The following is a 19,724-nucleotide window of genomic DNA, read 5'->3' as shown; positions in this document are numbered from 1 at the left end:
TGCTAAACTTCAGGGGCATCATGGCCCACCGACGGAGAGGCCAACCGCTACTGCTTGCAGCAAATGGCTTCCGTGGTTCCCATTCCTGGCAGCATTTCCGTGGTGATGTTCATTGACAATCCAGCTGGACAAGTCGTGTTAATGTGCTTGAAGGTCCCTCTACTAAAGGTAGTGCAGCTGTAGTGCGTAGGAAGTCTTACAGTTAGGCCGGGGCTCGCAACCAAACAGCCGATGAGAAATTCCTCACCCCCGCGCTTGAACTCGCCTTTTAGCAAACGCATTTTTTACACACAGCCTCCTCAATAGATGGACCACACGTGGCCACACGATGAGAAGTCCGCTAAAATGCAAGGACCAGCAAACCCGCATCAACTTAGACGACAGCGCAATTTCGTCACGGCATGCGACACTCCGCCTGCCGGCCACCACGGTCGCTATTTCGGCGTCAGCCACAATTTGGCACGTCATGGCGTGCCTCTGCCTCAACGGCAAGGAGGTCGACATCGAAACTTCGGATTTAAAGCACACTGTGGGACATGGAAGGACATTAAGGGCCTGTAGACTTCCGGGTATGGGCGTGCCAACCCCCTGCGATGGCTGCACTGTGGTACAGGAAGCATCGACATGCCGGTCCTATGCAGTCACCACCCGGCGCCATTCCCTCCCGAGCTTAACCCGCCGGGCAATTACCATCATCCGGTAATCACGATCAGTGAACCGAGTGATACACTTTTTGGAATTGCCACGTGCAGGACGGTGCATGGGTCACGTTCTGCTGCGTACAGCTGGCCCCCAATCCCGTGCATCACGCTGCTGTAAGGCCGAGTGCAGGCTCAATTTGTTCAAAAGGCGGCGGCAGCAGCAACGGTGACACGGGATGGGCTGAGGAATCATTTGCTGCTGGTGAACACGCATCCAAGTGCCGTAATTATCTAGTCAAAGGGGCGCTATGAGGACGTAGTCAAGGCAGGGGGGCTTGGCAGGGCGTGGCGGCGACAATGGCGGCTGTGGCTACTTGGTCGCCTTACTCCCTCTTAGACGATTCCTATCCTCCGCACTGGCTTCCCCTCCTCTAAAGGTTGCTTATAATTCAGTTACATGTTTAACTGTATCCGATCCGTATTGCGACTCATTGCGCGGTTTTAGTTTTGACAGTCCTGGGTTCCGATTGTGCCTGAGGCGGTTTGCAGTAGATAGGCAGTGATCGTGGCAATAGACGAGCAGAGTGCAGGAATCAGCATCTCATCCAAGGCTCCGCTGCACAAACCCTAAGCAAACCGCTGCGGTCCGTCCGCGCCTGTCGGGGTGTGCTGTCGTACTGAACCTTGCTCTACCATACGTCGAACATCTTAGGATACTGTCCTACCTTCAGAGTGTCGGGCCTTTCAATCATTAAGGTAAATCAAGCAAGATGCTTTTTTTTAATGACTGCGACCACCAAGGATAGTTGGTTGTCGTTGGATTCCATTGGATCTTCCAACGCAGCCGAAAATGTGCGCAACTGGTATGGGTCATAATCCATTATACAGAGGGAAACCGTTTATACTTATTGAATGTTATTATCATATAATACAGTTTATACATGCAAGCTTTTTTCATGGGACAAGTAGGAAACGCTTTCTAAACCAGCACATTTGTGACCACATCTAAACCTTCAACTTAGTTTCTGTACCATGGTCAAGCTGAGCGACCTGACGAGGATCAGCTGGTTTCCAGCCCGGAAAGAGTCATGCGACGACGCAACGGCCGCCCAGCCCCAGTCAGCGCAACGTCATCGTCGAACCGCGTCAGCTCCTCAAAAGGAATTTCCAGCTGTTGAGCTTGGAATTATCAATAGCTCGAAAACGCAGCAAGCGGAGCGTGCACCAAAGAGCGCGAGTGAGGAAGAGTTATCGTAGCGGCAGGGACGCCGGAGCTAATTAAAAGCTTTGGCACAGCTGTAAATATTTCATCGGGAATAGCCATGGACGGCACAGCGTAGAGGTGATCTTGGAGAGTAACATTGACGCGTCCTTTAGTTACCGTTTCCTCTGCACTTACGCTTGTGTATCCTGCATGTACATCCGCATGCCAATTTATGCTACCTTTTCCTGCACACATTTGGTGCCGTAGCAGGCATGCGCTGGGCACATGGTGGCCAAACCCTGTGTGAATGAACCGTTTTTGAGTGTTCTGCGTAATGTCTAACGTATGTTCTAGCCGTTTGCAGAAAATTGGTGTGCAGGCGACGTTTCAATTCATGTCCGCTTGTACGGGCGTTGCATGCGGTAGACGCGCATCGGCGCTGTCCTGACCGGCTTTACGGACCTTACGGACAATGTATATTGTGTCCGAGATGGCTGTCTGATCTTCCTCGGGGCAGGTACTGCATCCGCCCCATATTGTTCCTTACAGATAGGTTTTAGAGGTGCTGAAATTGTTGTACGCCAGTTCTGTGCTGTTTCATACAACGCTGAGAGAGCCATAGCCATTTTTATGTCAAAGCCCGGCACATTAGCGTCCTTTTCTCATCGTGCATGTATGTCCCCTTTGCCTCATTATGATCGCATGACGTATTGCGGACCACCTGCGGATGGCGGACGGATTCGTTCAAACGGATAGGATCATTAGCAGTAGCCGGGGGCCCGTCCCAGTTGATATTGCCTCGTATGCTGCACTAGCGTGTGCTGTATCGTTTGGACAGGTAACCCACCTGGACTGATTTGTGTGATTTGTGTATCTGCGTGTTAGCTTGTATGCCATATTTTAGCGTGTCGAACCTCCGGACTTAATCCTGTCCCTATATGCCCATTGCACAAATTCCTTTTTGTGGATGCGCTTCAGTGTGAGAAGGGTTGCACGGGCAGCTCCGTAACGGTACTGCAGTACCATTTCAAAGGCATGGTCTACTGTTTGAAGCCCCTTTCGAGGGACTTGTGTAAACGGCCATGATTTACCATTTCCTTAACTCCGGAGCCGTGGGTTCCTTTACAAGGAGTCTAGGCAGTCCGAGGTGGATTGATTACCGAAAGGCTAGGAACAGGTGGTGTGCAATCACTTCCGTGGGAACCGTGCATCTAAACAAGCACTTGAATTTGGCCCCACCCAGTAACCTTACTCTTGAGCTGGCCGCTGCGCTTTGGCTAGTGCAAGCTCCGAAAGCAAGGGTGGTGCGTGAAACGCCGGCGTTTATACTGCGGCGCGCGTCGGACCATACATACGAATCTGTCTATTTTTTAAAATGCATCAGATTGTTGCATTTTGCGTACTGGTACCTGTAAGCGTGTGCAGAGCGCGCTGTTGAAGGTTACTGCCTTCCCACATCCGGCAACTGTCGACACTGCATCATGGCCATTTATTGACAATTAGATGTGTGGTCAACCGCATACTATACTTGCTGAATTTAAATTGGTTAGGTTATGCTACAAAGCATGGCAAGGATTTTTCCTGTTAACTGGACGCCGTACTCTGGTACCCTCAAAATATTCTAATGTGGATATCTTTCTGCAGGAGTGCTAGTGCCGTCAAAACATTGCTACCAATAACACCTCTTGTTTGCTCAGGGCATAAACCGAGACGGATCCCGACCAAACCCCCACGATGCGCGTGACAATTAAGCCTTTTCAGCAGGTAGAACTCAACCCTGCAAAGCAAGTTTTGCAAGCTACTCCTTACGAAGTGGGCCTGATCTTACAGGCTAGACCTCCGGTCTGCAAACGTCAAGTGTGCATTGTATGCCGGGCGCAGGAAACCGTCAGGTGCGAGCAGCCAACAGGCAGCAAGCTGGTTATGGCAAAGCTATTACTGGGAAGAGGACGTGTAGCTCTGAATTTTTTATGTGCAGACGTGCGCCGAAGTACTTCCAAACGGGTGATAACCCAAGCTTAACGAAGCGCTGACCTGGCTACCAGCACAGGACCTCTCCCCCCGCTCAATGCATTTGCTTATCCAGCACCAGCTCAGCATCCTATTAAACGCTACAAAGCAACGAGAGCATTCCTACTTCCTGCTTGGTTGCTGCTCGACAAAATGTCCGCACAAGCCCAAAGGACCCCCGTCACCCCATACATCAACCCCCCTACCCCCCAACCCCAACCCAAACGTAATAATCTTTTTCCGCCATTTTCCACGCCGTCCTTCAGAAGCGAACGGCATTGCGTCCACCCTAGTGTCCTGGTGTCGACCGCCAAATGACGCCACTTCCCCCGCCCCCTCCCCCGTCCTCATCGACACCTGCCCCGCCACACGACCCCCCCCCCAGCCCCCCCGGCCGCCAGTTCAACCCCCTGCTGATGGGGGCCGTGGAGGCCCTCTTCAGGTTCCCCCCCTTCTTCAACGCTGCGGCCAAGAATGTGAGCGCCAGCGCCTTCCCCCTTCCCCCTCCGCCTGCAAAGCCTTTATCTGTCCTACGCAAAACTCCCAGGGCCTTCACATCTGCCGCTCACGCTCCGCCATCACAGCAGCAGTAGCCGCACTAGCAGGGTCGCATCCCGCCACAGGCGTTGGTTGGTTTGTCTGTGGCATGTGAGATACTGCTGTGCGATACTACTCTGTGCCCGCCAGTTGCGGTGCTCAGCAGCAAGGCTCTCTCACTCGTTGGCCTCGGAACCCCGTGGTACCTCCGCTACCGGTGGGCCGGTGAAGGGGGACGTGGACGGTAACGTGGAAGTGAGGTGCCAGGTGCTCCTGGAGACACCCACACAAAAGGCGATACCCGGCCCGGTGCTCGTTTCTTGATGGCGACCAGCTCTCAGCGGGCCACCTCTCCGCCTTTGGCTCCCCCCCGCCATCGCGGATTACCCCCCCCTCCTCCAACCCTACCTCCCGGGACCTCCCGCTCGTCATGAAGAGCTCAGGTTTAGCTATGGAAACACGGATCACCACCACCCCGGGGCCCGGGCCCGCCATCCCCTTAACTCAACCCCCTCACTACCCGTGCAGGCACGTAGGATGATTGTGAAGCGCGCGGAGGCCCTGGGCCTGGACTGGGAGGGCGCCATGCGCGGCATGCAGGCGCAGGACTGGGAGGCGCGACTTAAGGTACGTTTTAAATGTGCGTAATCTACACACATGTATATACGTTTCATGGCTGCCGTGCAATATACGACGCCAATAGTGCGGCTGGATCGTACAGCGTATTCGCTGTAATTTAGGCCCTGGTGTACAGAGGACCATTGCGCTTCCTCGCGCCCAAGCTCCTTCCCCTGCTGTCTGTCGTGGTGGCAAGGTCGTAGAGAGGGTGTGTGTGTATGTGTGTGTGTGTGTGTATGTGTGTGTATGTGTGTGTATGTGTGTGTATGTGTGTGTATGTGTGTGTATGTGTGTGTATGCGTGTGTGTATGTGTGTGTATGTGTGTGTGTATGTGTGTGTGTATGTGTGTGTGTATGTGTGTGTTGGGATGGGGAGATAGGGGAGGTGGATGTAGATCAGGAAAGGCGGAGAATCCACCACCTGGCCAAACACCGCACCTGGCGTGGTGGTGGTGGTGGCTGGGTCGGGTCTAGCTCTAAAACACAAACGAGCAGCGTCTCTTTGGCTGCGCGCTTTGCCTCCCTTTTGTGTTCTACATAACATAACAGAGGACGTCTCCAGCGTGTGTCGCACCCACCCAAACCCACCCACCTCAACCCACTCACCACAGGCACATGTACCGTATCCCCATGTATCCCTACCCTACCACCCGCACTCCTACCACCTCTCAGGCCGTCACCAACCCCGCAGTCACTTATCCGGATTACTACACGCAGCCGTTCCATGCGTACGGCAAGGTGCGTACGGGGCGGGGAGGAAGGGAGGAGGGGAGACGGCGGTGGAGGAGCTGCTGTGTGTGTGGGGGGGGCCCCCCAGGTGGTTCCCTTTTCCCTCCAAAAAGGGGGCCCCCGCAGGAGAAGGCGTCTGCGTGCGGCGCTTTGCGGTCTGGCTCCCTGCCGGAATGCTCTGCTCCCCGGCACGTCTGCGAGTAAGAATACCCAGATTCCCCCTTCCCCACTTTTCCTCCACGATCTCGCCCTTTCCCTCGATAGCGTTTTTGATGTGTTTACTTGTGTATAGAGGTGGTGGACCTACAGCTACAGCTACAGCATGTCCAGGGTTTATTTCTTCGACTATCTCTGCCCCCATTGACCCCCGAACTTCCTCCTCACCCTCTACCTCCTCCCCCTCTTCATGATGTCGGTATACTTCGGGCAGTTGCGTCAATGCTTTGTACTGGTACGGCAGTTTGCGCAGTAGTTTGGACATGTCGGCAGCTGATTCCCTCCTCGACTTTTGCAAATGTCTCCCCTGCACCTCCCCTCCCTGCCTCTCTCCCTCCTGCGCCCTCCTGCTCCCTCCTGTGCCCTCAGGGCAATCTGTGCTGGGAGGCGGCTCTGGAGGTGACGATGGCGGCCAAGTCCGTACACGCCGCGGTGATGGACCCTGCGGGGAGGGAAATGGACCCCGAGTGAGCGCCCGGGGGAGGGGGGGTTGCTCCAGGGGGGGGAGGGGGTTAGAAGCGAATTGCACGTGTTGCCTGCGGTGGAGGGGGGGCCCCGTTAGGGGGGACGTGGGGGAATCTGGGGGAGATTGTTGCCTCTGCTGTTGCTGATGCTGATGCTGTTGCTGATGCGGATGCATGTGCTATGTGTCCGTATGACTCCGTCCGGGGGCAACCCAACCACCCCTTATTACGGTGACCGGGGGGTGTTGGTACGGTGGTTTCTTCTGGTGACAGGGGCGACGCCAAGCTGCGCGCCAGCTACTCCGCAAGACTTCTGCAGTGTTTGTCGGATCTGGGCGTGGATCCAGGAAACATCCGCACGATTACGGATTTGGGTTGCGCCACGGGTCTATCCACCCTGGAGCTGATGCGGGCCTTCCCGAGTGCCGACCGTGTCACGGGTGTGGACCTGTCCCCGCACTTGATTGCGGTGGGGCGGTACGAGCAGGAGCTGCGGCAGGTGGGGGGGGGCGCTGTCGGGTTGGGTGTAGCGTGTGTGTGCACGGTGTATGTGTGAAAGGGATTCGCTCCTACCTACCTACCTACCTACCTACTACACCCCGACCTACTCCCACTTCCACTCCTACACCCCCCATCACCACCAATATATCAACACCCCCCTGGGGGCAATGTTCTCTCATCAATTCGGTGTCCCCCGTCCCCGCGCCCCATCCCCGTCCCCGTCCCGGCTTCACAGCTTCATGCACAACCGGTTCCTACCTTTTGCATACATGTGTGTATACATAACCTTCACCCTTGCACACCTCCACCCCGCTTTCCACATCTCCCTACCGCACCAACCAACCGACCCCTTCTTCAGGCGGCCAACGGCGGTGTCCCCGAGGGGGCGCTCACCCTGCTTCACGGGGCCGCTGAGCGCACCCCCCTTCCCGCGGGAAGTCAGGACCTGGTGTCCTTGTGCCTGGTGTGCCACGAGCTGCCCCAGGGGGCGACGCGGAACATAATGAGGGAGGCGTTCAGGGTGCTGAGGCCGGGTGGGTGGGGGCACGGGGAGGGGGTGAAGGGGATTGGGGGGGAAAAGACAAACCACGAACGAATGAAGCTGCTGCAAAATGAAAAAAAAGTGCTGCTGCAGATGTAGAAAATTACAACTAACCAGTCGGCGGTTGTGAAAAAGCAGTCCTCGTGATGATGTAGTCATGACGAGAGCGGAAAACTACCTACCTAGCCGCCAAGACTAAAATAAGAGCGGAAAAAGAGCAGTAGACCCAAGCCGTAAAATAGTAAAGGGAGGTGTAAAGGCGGCGAAAAAAGGGGGTTGGGGGGGCGGGAAGTGTATGTCGGGGGGGGGGGAAGATCGGGGGGGACCAGGGGGAAAGGTAGATTGATGCAGCCCCGGGAAATTTGACCGATACCGACATTTTCGTGAGTAGCTATCCATCACTGGGGAGTTATTGTCGTCTGCGCCTTGGCTTGGCTGGGTCTCCACTGCCCTTGCTGCCTTGAACAAGTGCTGGTTGGTTCCCTCGTACGGCAGTTTCGTACTTTCGTATAACACCCTTCCTCCGCGCACACTCGCAACAACACCCTTTCCCCCCCCCACCCCCACCCCGCCTCCTCCCCGTGCCAGGTGGTGTAATGGCGGTCATGGAGATGAACCCGCAGTCCGCCACCTTCCAACGCATCTTCGGAAACCCCTTCGCCTACACCGCCTTCAAGTCTACAGAGCCCTGGCTCCAGGTGGGGTGGGGTGGGGTGGGGTGGGGTGGTTTGGTGTGGGGGCCGCGTGGCGTGCATGGCCGCGCGTGGTAATGTAGGCGGGGTTTGATAAGCAAAGGTCAAAAGTAAAAGAATGATACAATTGCCGACACACGTGTCAAGCGCACCGACTGCAACCGGAATAGTACAAACCTAACCAAATTCGTTGTTGGCCGGAACTCCTCGTGCAACCCCCCCCCCTCCAAGAAACATGACCAACCCGACACGATGTGCTTTTTGTGCAGCAGCAGTAGTCAGGGGCCCCGAGGGAAAGTTTATTTCCTGCTAACTAGTCCGCTGTGCTGAGATGGCCTTGTCGCCACCACTACTGCTATTCCTGCTATGCCTATGCGTGTATTAGCACTGCTGCATTGACCAACCCGGACTCATCCGGTGTCACTCGCCACCTCCGTTCCCCGCACCCATACACCTGCACCCGTAACACCCGCACCCATACACCCGCACCCATACACCCGGTCTCCCCCGCCCGCCCTTCAGGAGTACATCACTCTGGACATGCCCGGTGCTCTTCGCGATGCGGGGTTCGCGGCGGTCGTCACCCGGGAGGCCACACCGCGACATAAGACCGTGGTGGCGCTCAAACATGGATGGTGATATGGCTTGGAGAGGAGAAAGGATATAGGACATATATTTGTTTGTCTTCCTCTCTCTCTCTCTACATATAATATTTATAATTATATATCCCTCTATATATGTTATATTTTTTTGTCCGTGTGTGTGAAGAGCGAGGGAGTGGAAATAGGGTGGAGACAGAGGTCAGCAGCAGCAGCAGCCATACAGCATGTATTTAATATATGTTGGGGGGAAGGGGAGGGAGGAGAGCTCATCCCTGCGGGCTGGATGGGGTGTCCGGAGCTGCACGATGTAAGACTGGGTGTTCGTTAGGTTGGGGTGGGATGGGGTGGGGTAACTGAGTTAGTGGTATTCAAGAGCCACGTGTTATATTCCTGGCCCTGAAATACAGCAGCAGCAGCAGCCGCCAGCTGTAATGGGTCGAGTTGGTTGCGGTTGTGCTTGCAGTACTGGACCCGCGGTGACGTGTATGTGGGGAGAGTTTGCGACGAAGGGCGAACGAGGGCAGGGACGTGCGGGGGATGCGAGCGTGACCGTTGCCATGCGGCGGTTAGGTTAGTGATGCTCCTCTCCTACTCATCATCATCGAGCTTCGTGGCCCGCAGACGCCGGCAGTGCCGGGGATCGCGTCCAAGGCCCATCAATTTTGTTTCTGTACACACAGCTCTGGTGCGGTTATGCAACACTGGGTTATTAACTCCCCTGGCAAGCCATCAAAAGCACGCATTGAGCAGACACGAGCAAACCACGTCGAACAGCCTATAAATTTAGTGGCGGCAGGTTGATTCCGTTGAGCGCAGAAACGTCTCTATGAAGAGCAAAGATGATGATGATGATGATGTCGCGAGCACAATCGACACCGTCGTACATACTCAATCGCAAGCCCCTACCTCCAAGACAGTGTTCAATTTTTTATTATTTTATGACGCCTCTTGCCGATGAATGTTCCACCCGCCTTGCTTTAGCTCTCGCCAAAGTGTGCACATTAACGATTCGGCTGACTGATACAGGCAGGAGGAGCGATCCATCTATCGAATTGACTTAGTCCCTAGCGGACATAGTATGAAGTTCCTGCTTATATCAATATGGGCAATTACAGCTTGGGCGCAAAACAATGCGTTATTTTGCAAGCCCCAGGTGCGTCGTGAGATGTATGTGCAACCAGCATCTTTACCATACCTGTAATAAAAGTACATCAATTTTACGATAACGTTTTAGGGCTGTTGCCGGAGCCCTACACGACATAATAGGTTGCATGACTTCACTTGCCACGACCAGGTGGAGTCAAAGGCTCTTTCCTGTGATGCATGCGCACAGTAGCACAATTTTGAAGGTAACAAAAACTTAGGTCCATGGCATATGGATTGGATTGGCTGCGCAGGTGGGTCTCCCGCTCTCCCAGCCGTACCCGCCGGCGTACTTCCAGACCCTACGGCTGCCCGCCTGCTCCCAGGTGCGCACCTGGGAATGAAGCATCGTGCCCCCGGAAGGCACTATACCTTACGCGGAACGGGAGGACAGTTGTAAATTTAAATGGACATCCTGGGTCGGGCACGAGACGGGAAAGCTGAAAGTTTCGAAAGGAACCAGGGCCCTCCAAAGCCACCGCGAGCGGAAGGGACGGCCAAGGATTCGGATTCTTGTAAGTAATCGCCCTTGTCCCATTGGTATGCCCGTTTTCCCTCACCCTAACCCATCCTCCTCACCTGCCCGCCCCACCCCACTGCAGTACACCTGCAGCTGCTGCAACCTAACACACGCGCTGGCCATACACCGTGCACTGTCGGCTGCTCGCGAGGACCCCACCTTCAGCCGGACCTGCCTCTCCTGGCATACACGCATGTCCTGCCGCGTGTGTGATCCGGAGGTGCGCCCACTGCTGCTACAGCTACTGCCACTGCTGCCAATAGTGCCTCCGTTGCCACTGCTGCCACTGCAGCTGTTGCTTTCTACTGCGCCACTACCAGCGTTGCTATTGGGCATTTCACGAAATGCGGTGGCTGCTGCCACTCCGACCACAGCTGCTACTGCCGGCAGCTTCTGTAGCAGCGGCAGCTGCAGCGGCTGGAAGTGCCTACAGGGATGCGAAGGGAAGGGAAGGGCTAGAAAAGAAGGGCTAGTAAAACAAGAAGTCCTCACCTTTCGGTATCGGACTCCCGAGTTGTCGGTCCCTGTCTTCTTTATCCCTCCCCTTCTCTAACCTCCGTTAACGGCCGCCGAGGGCCTTCATGGCCTTCTCCTTCCCTCGTTCTGGAGCCTTGGACGTTTCGGCCTTGATTCGCTTTGTTTCGTGTATCATGTGATCCCCCCCCCCGGGTACCTTTCCCCCCTTTTTTCCCCCTTCCCCAGGTTGGGGTGGGAATCAAGCCCACGGTGTGCCGGGGTGTCTGCGACCAGTGGTGGTCTGCGTGTCGGGACGAGTACTTCACCTTCGAGTCGACTTCCCTGTCGGCATTCGATCCGCAGCTGTTGCCCTGTGCCGCACCAACAGCCAGGCAGGAAGCGGCGGCGGCGGTGGCGGCGGCAGGCGCTGCCGCTGCGGCAGCGGTAGCAGCGGCGGCGGGACCGTTGCTGTGCTCGCGGCTGCGTGACGTGGTGCAGGACGGGGAGGGGTTGTGTCGGGAGGCAGGTGGGGGCGCCGAGGGGGTGGTCGCTGCGTGCTGTTCTTGCGGTTGGGGTGGAAAGGGACGGGGGCGAGGTGAGAGGTGGAGGAGTTAGGGTGGAGGGTATAATAATCCGGGTGGCTGTGACGGTTCGCACTCATCTTTTCCGACGGCTCTTCCCCACAAGTCGACACTATTCCGCATTGTGTCACTCATCCCTTTCGGGGACTGTGACATACGGCGTGTGACATTACACGCGCACGCTCGCTCGCGCTCGCGCGCGCATGTGTGTGTGTGTGTGTCTCTTACATCTTGAGTTGCGACATACCAATAGTCGTGATTATCAAGAAGAGGGATTCCGGGGGCCACGGTGTGCTCTGTGTGCACACGCCCGCCCGCACGCCGGGAGTGAGGTTCCCCGGGTTACCCCGGGGTCCGAAACCCCGTGCCCGCAAACCTCCCTCCCACCCCCACGGCGGCCCCCCTCTCTTTAATTCCACCTGATGTGTTCCCGCTGTGCTATCCGCGGCGCCTTCTCCCTCGCCTCGCCTCCTCGTCAGGGTATGAGGTAGCGGCGGCCGGGGAGACCAGCTGTTTCGACGGCAGCGCCTCCTATAGCACCGATTTCTGTGTCCGGCCGCCACCATCGCAGCCGTCGGCGTCGCAGCAGGGCCGTCGGCGCAGGCAGCAGCGGAGAGGTGCCGGGGCGGGTGGGACAGAGGAGGAGGAAGGAGAGGAGCCCTTAAGCCCGGCAGTGTATTTTGTGGCGGCGGTAGTGATACTGAGTTTGGCTTGGCTGGGGTACACAACAAAGCTAGGTGTCAAGGTGAGGGGGTTAAGAGGGGAGGGACGAGGGGGGGGAGGAGGGGAGGAACGAAAGGGGGGAGGAGGGGAGGGAGGAGGGGAGGGATGATAGGATCTGATGATGCAGTCGGCGTGGTGCGGTTGGGTGGGAAATTGTTGTTTGGGAGAGGAGGCTTGGCAGGGGCTCCTCCGGGGGATGTGCCCCGAGGGGGCGAACAGAGTCCGCAATTTCCTTTTGCACACACGCCCGCGACACTGTTCACCTCCCTAGGTGGGCAGACGTACATGCACACGCACACGCATACAGTGCGTTTCGACTCAGGGGATTTCCCATCAGGACGCAAACACATACACGCACACCCTTTCATGCGTGCACACGCAGAGACACTCACGCATGATCTACTCGCGCTGTGTTTGGACGGGACGTGGATGGACGTCCCGCCCAACCCAGGACCTCGTTCCTCACCATTACCATGGCCACATGGCCACCTGGCCATCAGCGACGCCGCCTTTTTCTTTACCCACGTACACATATAACACCAGACGATGCAAATTCGCTGCCAATTTGTCGCTGCTTGGTGAAGTTGTTCTTGCATGGCACTCTCCCGCCAGTTCCCGGTCCACTGCTCAGATCATCAGAATAGCACTTATACACAATACACATACATACATACGCACACACAATGTGCTCCACAGGCGAGCGAGGAGGCGGTCATGCAGAAACTTCATTATCGTCAGTTACAACGAAGAGACTGATGGCGAGATTGAGACGGGACAGAAAGCCGTCGATGATCACCGCCGTACCCGAAGGTCGACACCTCCCTGCTACGGCGAGTGCGGCGGCGCGCCTCCACTTTCCCCTACACACTCACTCTCCCCCTTGAAAACGCAATGCGAGGCATTGGGAAGGTCATAGGACGTGGGGCTGTGTTAACTATTATTAGCACTATATCAGCTCCACTGAGGGCATCAGCAAGCTGTCCTTCAATGGTCGCTGCCATTAAGTGAGCTGAGCTGTTAGGAGCAGCTGAAGATTGTGGTGGGGTTGAGCGGTGCAGCAGGCTACCATCTTCTAATGACAGGAAACGCAAACGCTAGACCGTGTTTTTTTATTTTATCTAGAGTGTGGCTGTGTGTATGTAACTGTATGGACATGTGTCTTTTTCCTACATTAGATGGCCTCTGGGGGCCAATTCCGGGCTCAGGCCCATTAACAAGCGTGTAATGCGACAAGCAGCAGCAGCAGCACAAGACGGGAATGCCATGTTCTTGGAACTGTTTGCGGTAAAGTTATGGAAGGTGTTTGTACTATCAATTGGACTAGAAACGCAGGACCATGGGTGTCACACGTTCCTTATTTCCCAACACTTGGACTAACGATTGGGACCATATTCCCGCAAACGGCTGTCTGGTATGACGGAACTGAGACGTGCCGTGCCGTGGGGTGTATTTGCGACTTCAACCCTCCGGCGTGCAAGGCTGAAAGACGGGAACCGTCACCTTTCCCAGTCCTGTTCCTCTATACCTAATGCTTCGCCTCCTTCCTACTCCTCACATCGTAATCACCCGTCAAGCGGAGTCCCGATGCCAAGGAGGGGCTAGGCTGAAACACTGTCACCTTCCTCACAGCGAATGTAGCGCCTGAAGATTAGGGGCCCTGCTGAGGATGTACGGAAGTCTGTACAAACGATGGCAATCACACGTGGACGTACAACGCAAATAGTTGCACCAACATCGGCAAGTAGCATTTAGACATATGTAGCAGGAGGAGCTACCTCCCATCTGTAATCGACCTAGGTGCGCAACTTTAAAGCCACCCCCTCCAGCCGCACCCTTATTATAAACACAAGTTACAAGTTCCGCACGAATGCGGGGGCCGTCCGTAAGGACCGGGGGGGTCATGGACAGGAACTCCAAACATAAGTCACAATGCGAGCGGGGAGCAGCGGCAAAAGCAGGGGCCGCAGCTGGCGAGCTTGATCAGGCAACAAGGGATTCAAGGGCTACATTTATGACAGCTACACGAAAAGGTGTGCCGTACAGGGCGGCGCCGTACAGAGCAGGGCATGTTTGTTTGCGGCCGTTTCAGGTCGCATACCCTCGTTACTTATCCTATTCCGTTAGTAGTAGCCCCGAGAACACGAATAAACACTTATTAACGGCACTACACCTAGAGGTCCCCTGCGCCCCTCCTTGGACCTGTATCCAATCCCGTATGTAGGGTGGTACGTACGCTGCTTTTCCGCTCTTTCGCAATGGGTGAAAGGTTTAAGCTGTCGTGTGCGACTGTCAACGGCAGTTACTGAAGGGGCAGAATGTGGTGGTGAATGCTTAGCTTGACATCTATATCTGTCTGTTAAAGCGGGACCATGGTTAAGAGTGGCTTTGGCCGCCTACACTAGTTCATTTTGCTGGTGGCTTATCGGGTTATGAGGAGTAGCACTGTTACCGGTCTGCCGTACGGAGCGTCATAGCTTTAGTCGAGTAAAACAGTGACATACAGTTCCAAAAGGGAGCTACATGCAGCGACATGCGTCAACTGCATCCCATGTACAAATTCCAGTGCAAATGGAGAAATAAGTCCTATTTTGCCGCCCCACCACTAACACCCTGCCGCACGACACGTCTGCCCCGCTGCCTGCCCAACCTAGCCTGCAAACACACACAAACACATACGTCCCGCGCGACTGACTGACCACGGAGGCATCCGTTGATGCAGAAAGGCCACTAACCCAACAGAACGCGCACCTGCTACATATCAGCCTATCGGCCTTACTCTTATCACTCCAATCTCCACCTGCATACCTACTTAAGCCTAACGGAGGAGGCGGAGGTGGCACCTCAAGCTGTTCCCTCCCGGGCCCACCCCGCATACACCTGCAGATTCACCGAAACTCAGTTATGCATCCATCCGTTTATTTGAGGCAGCCGCGACACTCAAGTTGGGCCTTTGCAACGGTTCCACAGCACCAGCAATGATCCTCCTGAAGAATGTTACCACAATACTACATGGCGCCGCGCGACTACCCTCCTCTCCAGCGCGCGAAAATGAAATCTGGACTGGGACGTCCGTGCATGCAACAGCAGCAGTAGCAGCAGCAGCCAGAACGTGTATGGTGCTGTAGGGCACGTGGCCGGAAAATACATGCGATTCGAAGTCCTGTGCAACTACAGAAGAGTGAGAGGGAACAATTTATTGTCGCAGCCGCAGCGACCGATGCTGCTTTGCAACTGCGGCTGAAACGTCGAATCCGCTCCAGCAGGACTGTCCGCAGTTCGCAGGATCACCAGCCATCCATTTGCTCGCTTGCTCTGTGGCCTCTTGCTCGCTTTGGAGTCGGGTAGATGTACGAAGCCACACGCCTCATACTTCCAACTGTCAACTCGGTCAACTCTCCCTCGCTCTCACTCTCTTGCAACAGCACTCCTCCCGTCCAGCCTGCTGCCAAAGCAACCTCAACAAAACCTTATACACAAGTCCATAACCAACCAAGTCCATAACAACGAGTGAAGTCAGGCCGGGATATGTGTGGAAGAGGTTACGTAGCACTCCGTAACTTCCTAGTATTCAGTCATCAACCAATCACCATTCGCACGGTTAGTCGCACGCTCGCCAATATACTTGGACGACGGAAAACCACAATCGAAGCCACAGGCCCTCGACCGCAGTATGCATCCCGGTAGCTCTCTAGGGCCCCTCAACCCAGGCAACAAATCATAACCCTATGAAACAATTCCAAGGAATGATGGAATTGCACGAGAGGCGTACACGGGCACAACACGAAGCGAACGCGTTGCGAGCTCGATACCGCCTTCCCGATTCTGATCGGCAAATATGAGCGCATGCACACATACATATATGAGCGCAGGCCGCTTCTAGTCCTGCACCGCGGTCACCTTATTCCCGGGTGTCTCCACCTACATGGCTTGCACCTCCTAGTGCCAGTGCATTAGGAGCCCGCTGCTGGACTGGGCACACGGCACACGGCACCGCACCCAACACCACTGCTGCACCACAACCACATCACATTACATCACGTGCACACACAGGGTCCCCCGTCCGCTGTCAGCGAAGCGGGACACGGTAATTGCGGACAGGGACCCACCTGCAAGCACAGACGCGCGCACACAAGCACACTATGCACACATAGCCGCACGCAAGCATACCCTCACATGTGTGCATCGCCTTTTACAGGCAGAACCGCGCGACGTTCGTTGAAATCGGGACACCCAACCCCGCCCACCTGCCGTCATATGTCCGCTGCAAAGGGCAAACGACTAAACAGGCCAAAGCGTTCAGAGGACTGGCCTCAGAGCTGCAGTCTCGTGCATGCAGAAAGCAACAGCAGGACCATGACTACACCAACTGTGCAGTGCCAGACACATTGACAACACCACCGAACATCCACGAAACAAGCTTAAGCACATGCATGGCACTGCCGTACATGAGGGGAGTGTGCTGCAATGCTGATGCGTCAAAGACTGGAGGCCAGGGAGGGGGGTTGACTTAGTGCTGCGGAGAGGAAGGACCCCGATGACAACATACGGCAATTCTCACAGCCGTACATCCTTGGCCTTGGACATGTCTTGTGCGGCATGTCCAAACACACCCCAATCGCGTCTCCAGCAACAACTATGCCGCCTTGCAAGCAAGCTCGTGCTGTGCAGTGACCCGCCACTGCATGGCCACTAGGCCTCCCCGCCGCCCATGAGGTTGTCCAGCGCTTGGTTCACGTGGCGCCTATGAAAGACACACAGACACATACACACATGCCGCCGTAGGTGGGTCGGTGGTTCAATAGAGAGCGTCCAACTTAGGCCCAGGCAGGCGTATGTACAAGTAAGGAACAAACCCGCAGGGATTTGTTCGCAAGGGGTGGCTGAGGACACCTCGACCTGCCCCCAGCAGACGGCTACACACGCGGGCATCAACTAAATATCCGTAAGCAGTACTCGCTTGCTCTTGAAGAATAAAATTACGAGGTAATGCCTGGAAAGATATTCTAGCAAAATGTTATGGTGGCGATATCAACCGTAAGAGAAAATTGTCTTTTAATTACCTGACCAAGCAACTTCTGATCCATTATATTTTGAACAGATGATGCTCATGGTCGCATGGGGGCTATGCATAGCATGTGTAGTGGGTTATAGCTTTGGGGCTATTACATGGGCCTTACAGCACGAGTAGCCGCACACCGTTGCCGGTTCCACGTCCCCGGATAGGAGCTGCTGGCGGCCCGTCGGCCCCCTAAACCGCGACAGACAGAAGGTTACCCGTAGCCACATCCCGCTATGCTCACTGCCCGCCGCATGGCCCTCACCTCTTGTTGTAGTAGTACAAACCGGCAGCCACCGCCACGAGCGCCAAAGTCGGCACCACGGCAGCCGCCACAATGGGGCCCGGGGAGGTGCCACTCGACCCGCCTGCGATGGGGAGTGTGGAGAGGGGCCCGGGCACACGAGGGCACATGAGGTTGTGAGGCACTGCCGGTTGAAGGTGCCAGGCGGGTAGCCCTAGGTTGCAGAAACAGGAGTCTTAACGCGCCCTAGCTTTGCTCAATGCATGAGTCCCCCTCCTCCGATGGCTACGGCTGCGCCGGGCTCGTTCGCTAGCACCGATTGGGGTCTCTTTAAAGCCCGCAAACAGAATGAAACACGTCCATTCTGATCGCACAGAAGGCAAACAGCAGCAGTGCATTCCGGAGGCTCGCTTGGTCCCCGTTGCGTCCTCCTCTGAAGCCCTCCAGGGAGCGCACCTGGCAATGCAGCCAACTGGTTGTTCGGCGTCGCTTGTGGAGGCAGCGGTGGCTGGGTGTCGTTTGCGTCGACACCCCTAGGCGGTGGCGTGTACGGTTCCATGGGTGCTGGCGGCATGGCCAGTAGTTGTGGGGGCTTTTTTGCCTCTGCTAATGGTGACGGCGTATCCGGGAGCGGTGGCTCCGGACTTGGTGCCGGGCTTGAAGGCCATGGAAATGGTTTTGGGCTGGGGGCCTGGGGGCTTGGCTCTGGACTGGGAGGTGGGTGAGAAGGTCTTGGAATCGGGGACTGAGGTGATGAGGGCGAAGGGGCTGGAGATGGAGGCCCCGCACTGGAAGACATAGGCTCGGGCAGCAAAGGGCTAGCTGGTCGTGGAGATGGCGGAGGAAATCTTGGAGGGAGGGGGAAAGGTGGCGGTGACGGTGGGTTCGGGCTAGGCAGCGGCGGCGGCGGGCGCGGCGGTAAGGGCCTTGGTGGCCGCGGCGACGGGGGTGCAGGGCTAGGGGGTTTCGGTGGCGGTGGCGGCGACGGGGATGGCGGTGACGGTGGCTCAGGACTCGGCGGCAGTTCCGGCGGCCCAGGGCTCGGCGGTGGCGGCGGGCAGCACAGCTCAGCTGTGTGGACCCAACCGGGCTGCTTGGGACACGCAAACACCTCGGCATCGGAAGACCACCACGTCACAATAACGGTGCCGCCACAGCCCATACCGGACGCAACCACAATCTCTCCAATGTGCTCAGTGACGATGTGCCAAGTCGCATTTGCCAGCAGTCCGCTCTCCAACGCCACCGTGGATGTGAAACGCGGCAGACCTGCGCTATACCCGCTAGAGCAGTTCACCAGCACTCCCGAGGTAATCGAAGCCGGCATGACGGAAAGCAGGGAGGTCTTCACACTGTCGCAGCTGATGCGGTCATCACCCGGGCTATTGAACGTGACAAACAGCTGCGTCTCAGGCAGTGGCGGCGGCGGGGGGGGCCTGGGAGGGAACGGGCTGGGAGGCCACGGGGATGGAGGCAGCGGCGACGGCGGCAGAGGGCTAGGGGGTTTCGGTGGCGGCGGCGATGGCGATGGCGGGTCCGGCGATGGTGGATCTGGTGGCGGCGGGGGTGGACTGGGATTGGGAGGAGAAGGGGATGGTGGAGAAGGGGACGGAGGAGAAGGGGATGGAGGAGAAGGGGATGGTGGAGAAGGGGACGGAGGAGAAGGGGATGGGGGAGGAGGGGATGGGGGAGGAGGGGATGGAGGAGGAGGGGATGGAGGAGGAGGGGATGGAGGAGGAGGGGATGGAGGAGGAGGGGATGGGGGAGGAGGGGATGGAGGAGGAGGGGATGGAGGAGGAGGGGATGGAGGAGGAGGGGAAGGGGGTAGCGGTGAAGGAAAGCGCGGGGGTGGCGGGAGTGGCTGCGGCGGCGATGGGGTTAGCGGCGGTGGAAGTAGCGGTGGGAGAGGCGGGGGAATTGGAGGAGGGGGCAGAGGCAGAAGTGGCGGTGATGGGGGTGGGGGTGGGGGAGGTAGTAGCGAAGGAGGCGAGGGAAATGGCGATGGCGGTGGAGACGGTAGTGATGGGGGGGGCGGTGGGGGAGGCGGCGGTGGAGGCGGCGGTGAAGGGGGTGGAGGCGGCAGTGGTGGAGGCGGTGAAGATGGCAGCGGTGGTGGAGGTGGCGATGGCAAAAGCGGTGGTGGCGGAGGTGGTGGAGGTGGGAGTGGTGGCGGTGGTGGAGGTGGCGGAGGTGGTGGTGGTGGGAGTGGTGGCGGTGGTGGAGGTGGCGGAGGTGGAAGTGGTGGC

General features: G+C 56.8%; 4 protein-coding genes across 4 annotated transcripts in view; 3 read left to right on the top strand and 1 right to left on the bottom strand.

Moving 5' to 3' along the window:
* Positions 1 to 3,579: 3,579 nt before the first annotated feature.
* VOLCADRAFT_90465 (uncharacterized protein) lies at positions 3,580 to 8,792 on the top strand (the record flags this gene model as incomplete). Its single annotated transcript, XM_002950105.1, has 10 exons — positions 3,580 to 3,737; positions 4,241 to 4,331; positions 4,921 to 5,019; positions 5,683 to 5,748; positions 6,325 to 6,422; positions 6,693 to 6,918; positions 7,156 to 7,191; positions 7,279 to 7,453; positions 8,050 to 8,159; positions 8,676 to 8,792. 10 exons carry the CDS (start codon positions 3,580 to 3,582, stop codon positions 8,790 to 8,792), a joined length of 1,176 nt encoding a protein of 391 aa, XP_002950151.1.
* A 1,041-nt stretch (positions 8,793 to 9,833) lies between these two features.
* Positions 9,834 to 12,934, top strand: VOLCADRAFT_90464 (uncharacterized protein; the record flags this gene model as incomplete). Its single annotated transcript, XM_002950104.1, has 6 exons — positions 9,834 to 9,908; positions 10,153 to 10,224; positions 10,501 to 10,638; positions 11,121 to 11,400; positions 11,935 to 12,200; positions 12,875 to 12,934. The coding sequence occupies 6 exons, from the start codon at positions 9,834 to 9,836 to the stop codon at positions 12,932 to 12,934; spliced, it is 891 nt and encodes a 296-aa protein (XP_002950150.1).
* Positions 12,935 to 16,207: 3,273 nt separating this feature from the next.
* VOLCADRAFT_90463 (uncharacterized protein) lies at positions 16,208 to 18,805 on the bottom strand (the record flags this gene model as incomplete). Its single annotated transcript, XM_002949986.1, has 4 exons — positions 16,208 to 16,284; positions 16,423 to 16,439; positions 17,500 to 17,602; positions 17,935 to 18,805. The coding sequence occupies 4 exons, from the start codon at positions 18,803 to 18,805 to the stop codon at positions 16,208 to 16,210; spliced, it is 1,068 nt and encodes a 355-aa protein (XP_002950032.1).
* A 668-nt stretch (positions 18,806 to 19,473) lies between these two features.
* VOLCADRAFT_90462 (uncharacterized protein) overlaps positions 19,474 to 19,724 on the top strand; it is a gene marked incomplete at both ends in the record, with an annotated part of 2,461 nt that continues 2,210 nt past the window's right edge. Inside the window, one exon of the mRNA XM_002950103.1 lies at positions 19,474 to 19,710. Coding sequence (XP_002950149.1) covers positions 19,474 to 19,710 — 237 coding nt within the window. The remainder of the gene's footprint in view (positions 19,711 to 19,724) is intronic.

The sequence above is a fragment of the Volvox carteri genome, assembly GCF_000143455.1.
Source record: "Volvox carteri f. nagariensis unplaced genomic scaffold VOLCAscaffold_17, whole genome shotgun sequence".
Taxonomy (NCBI): Eukaryota; Viridiplantae; Chlorophyta; class Chlorophyceae; order Chlamydomonadales; family Volvocaceae; genus Volvox; species Volvox carteri.
Note: the sequence above shows the minus strand (reverse complement) of the source record. Positions and strands in the feature narration are given on the sequence as shown.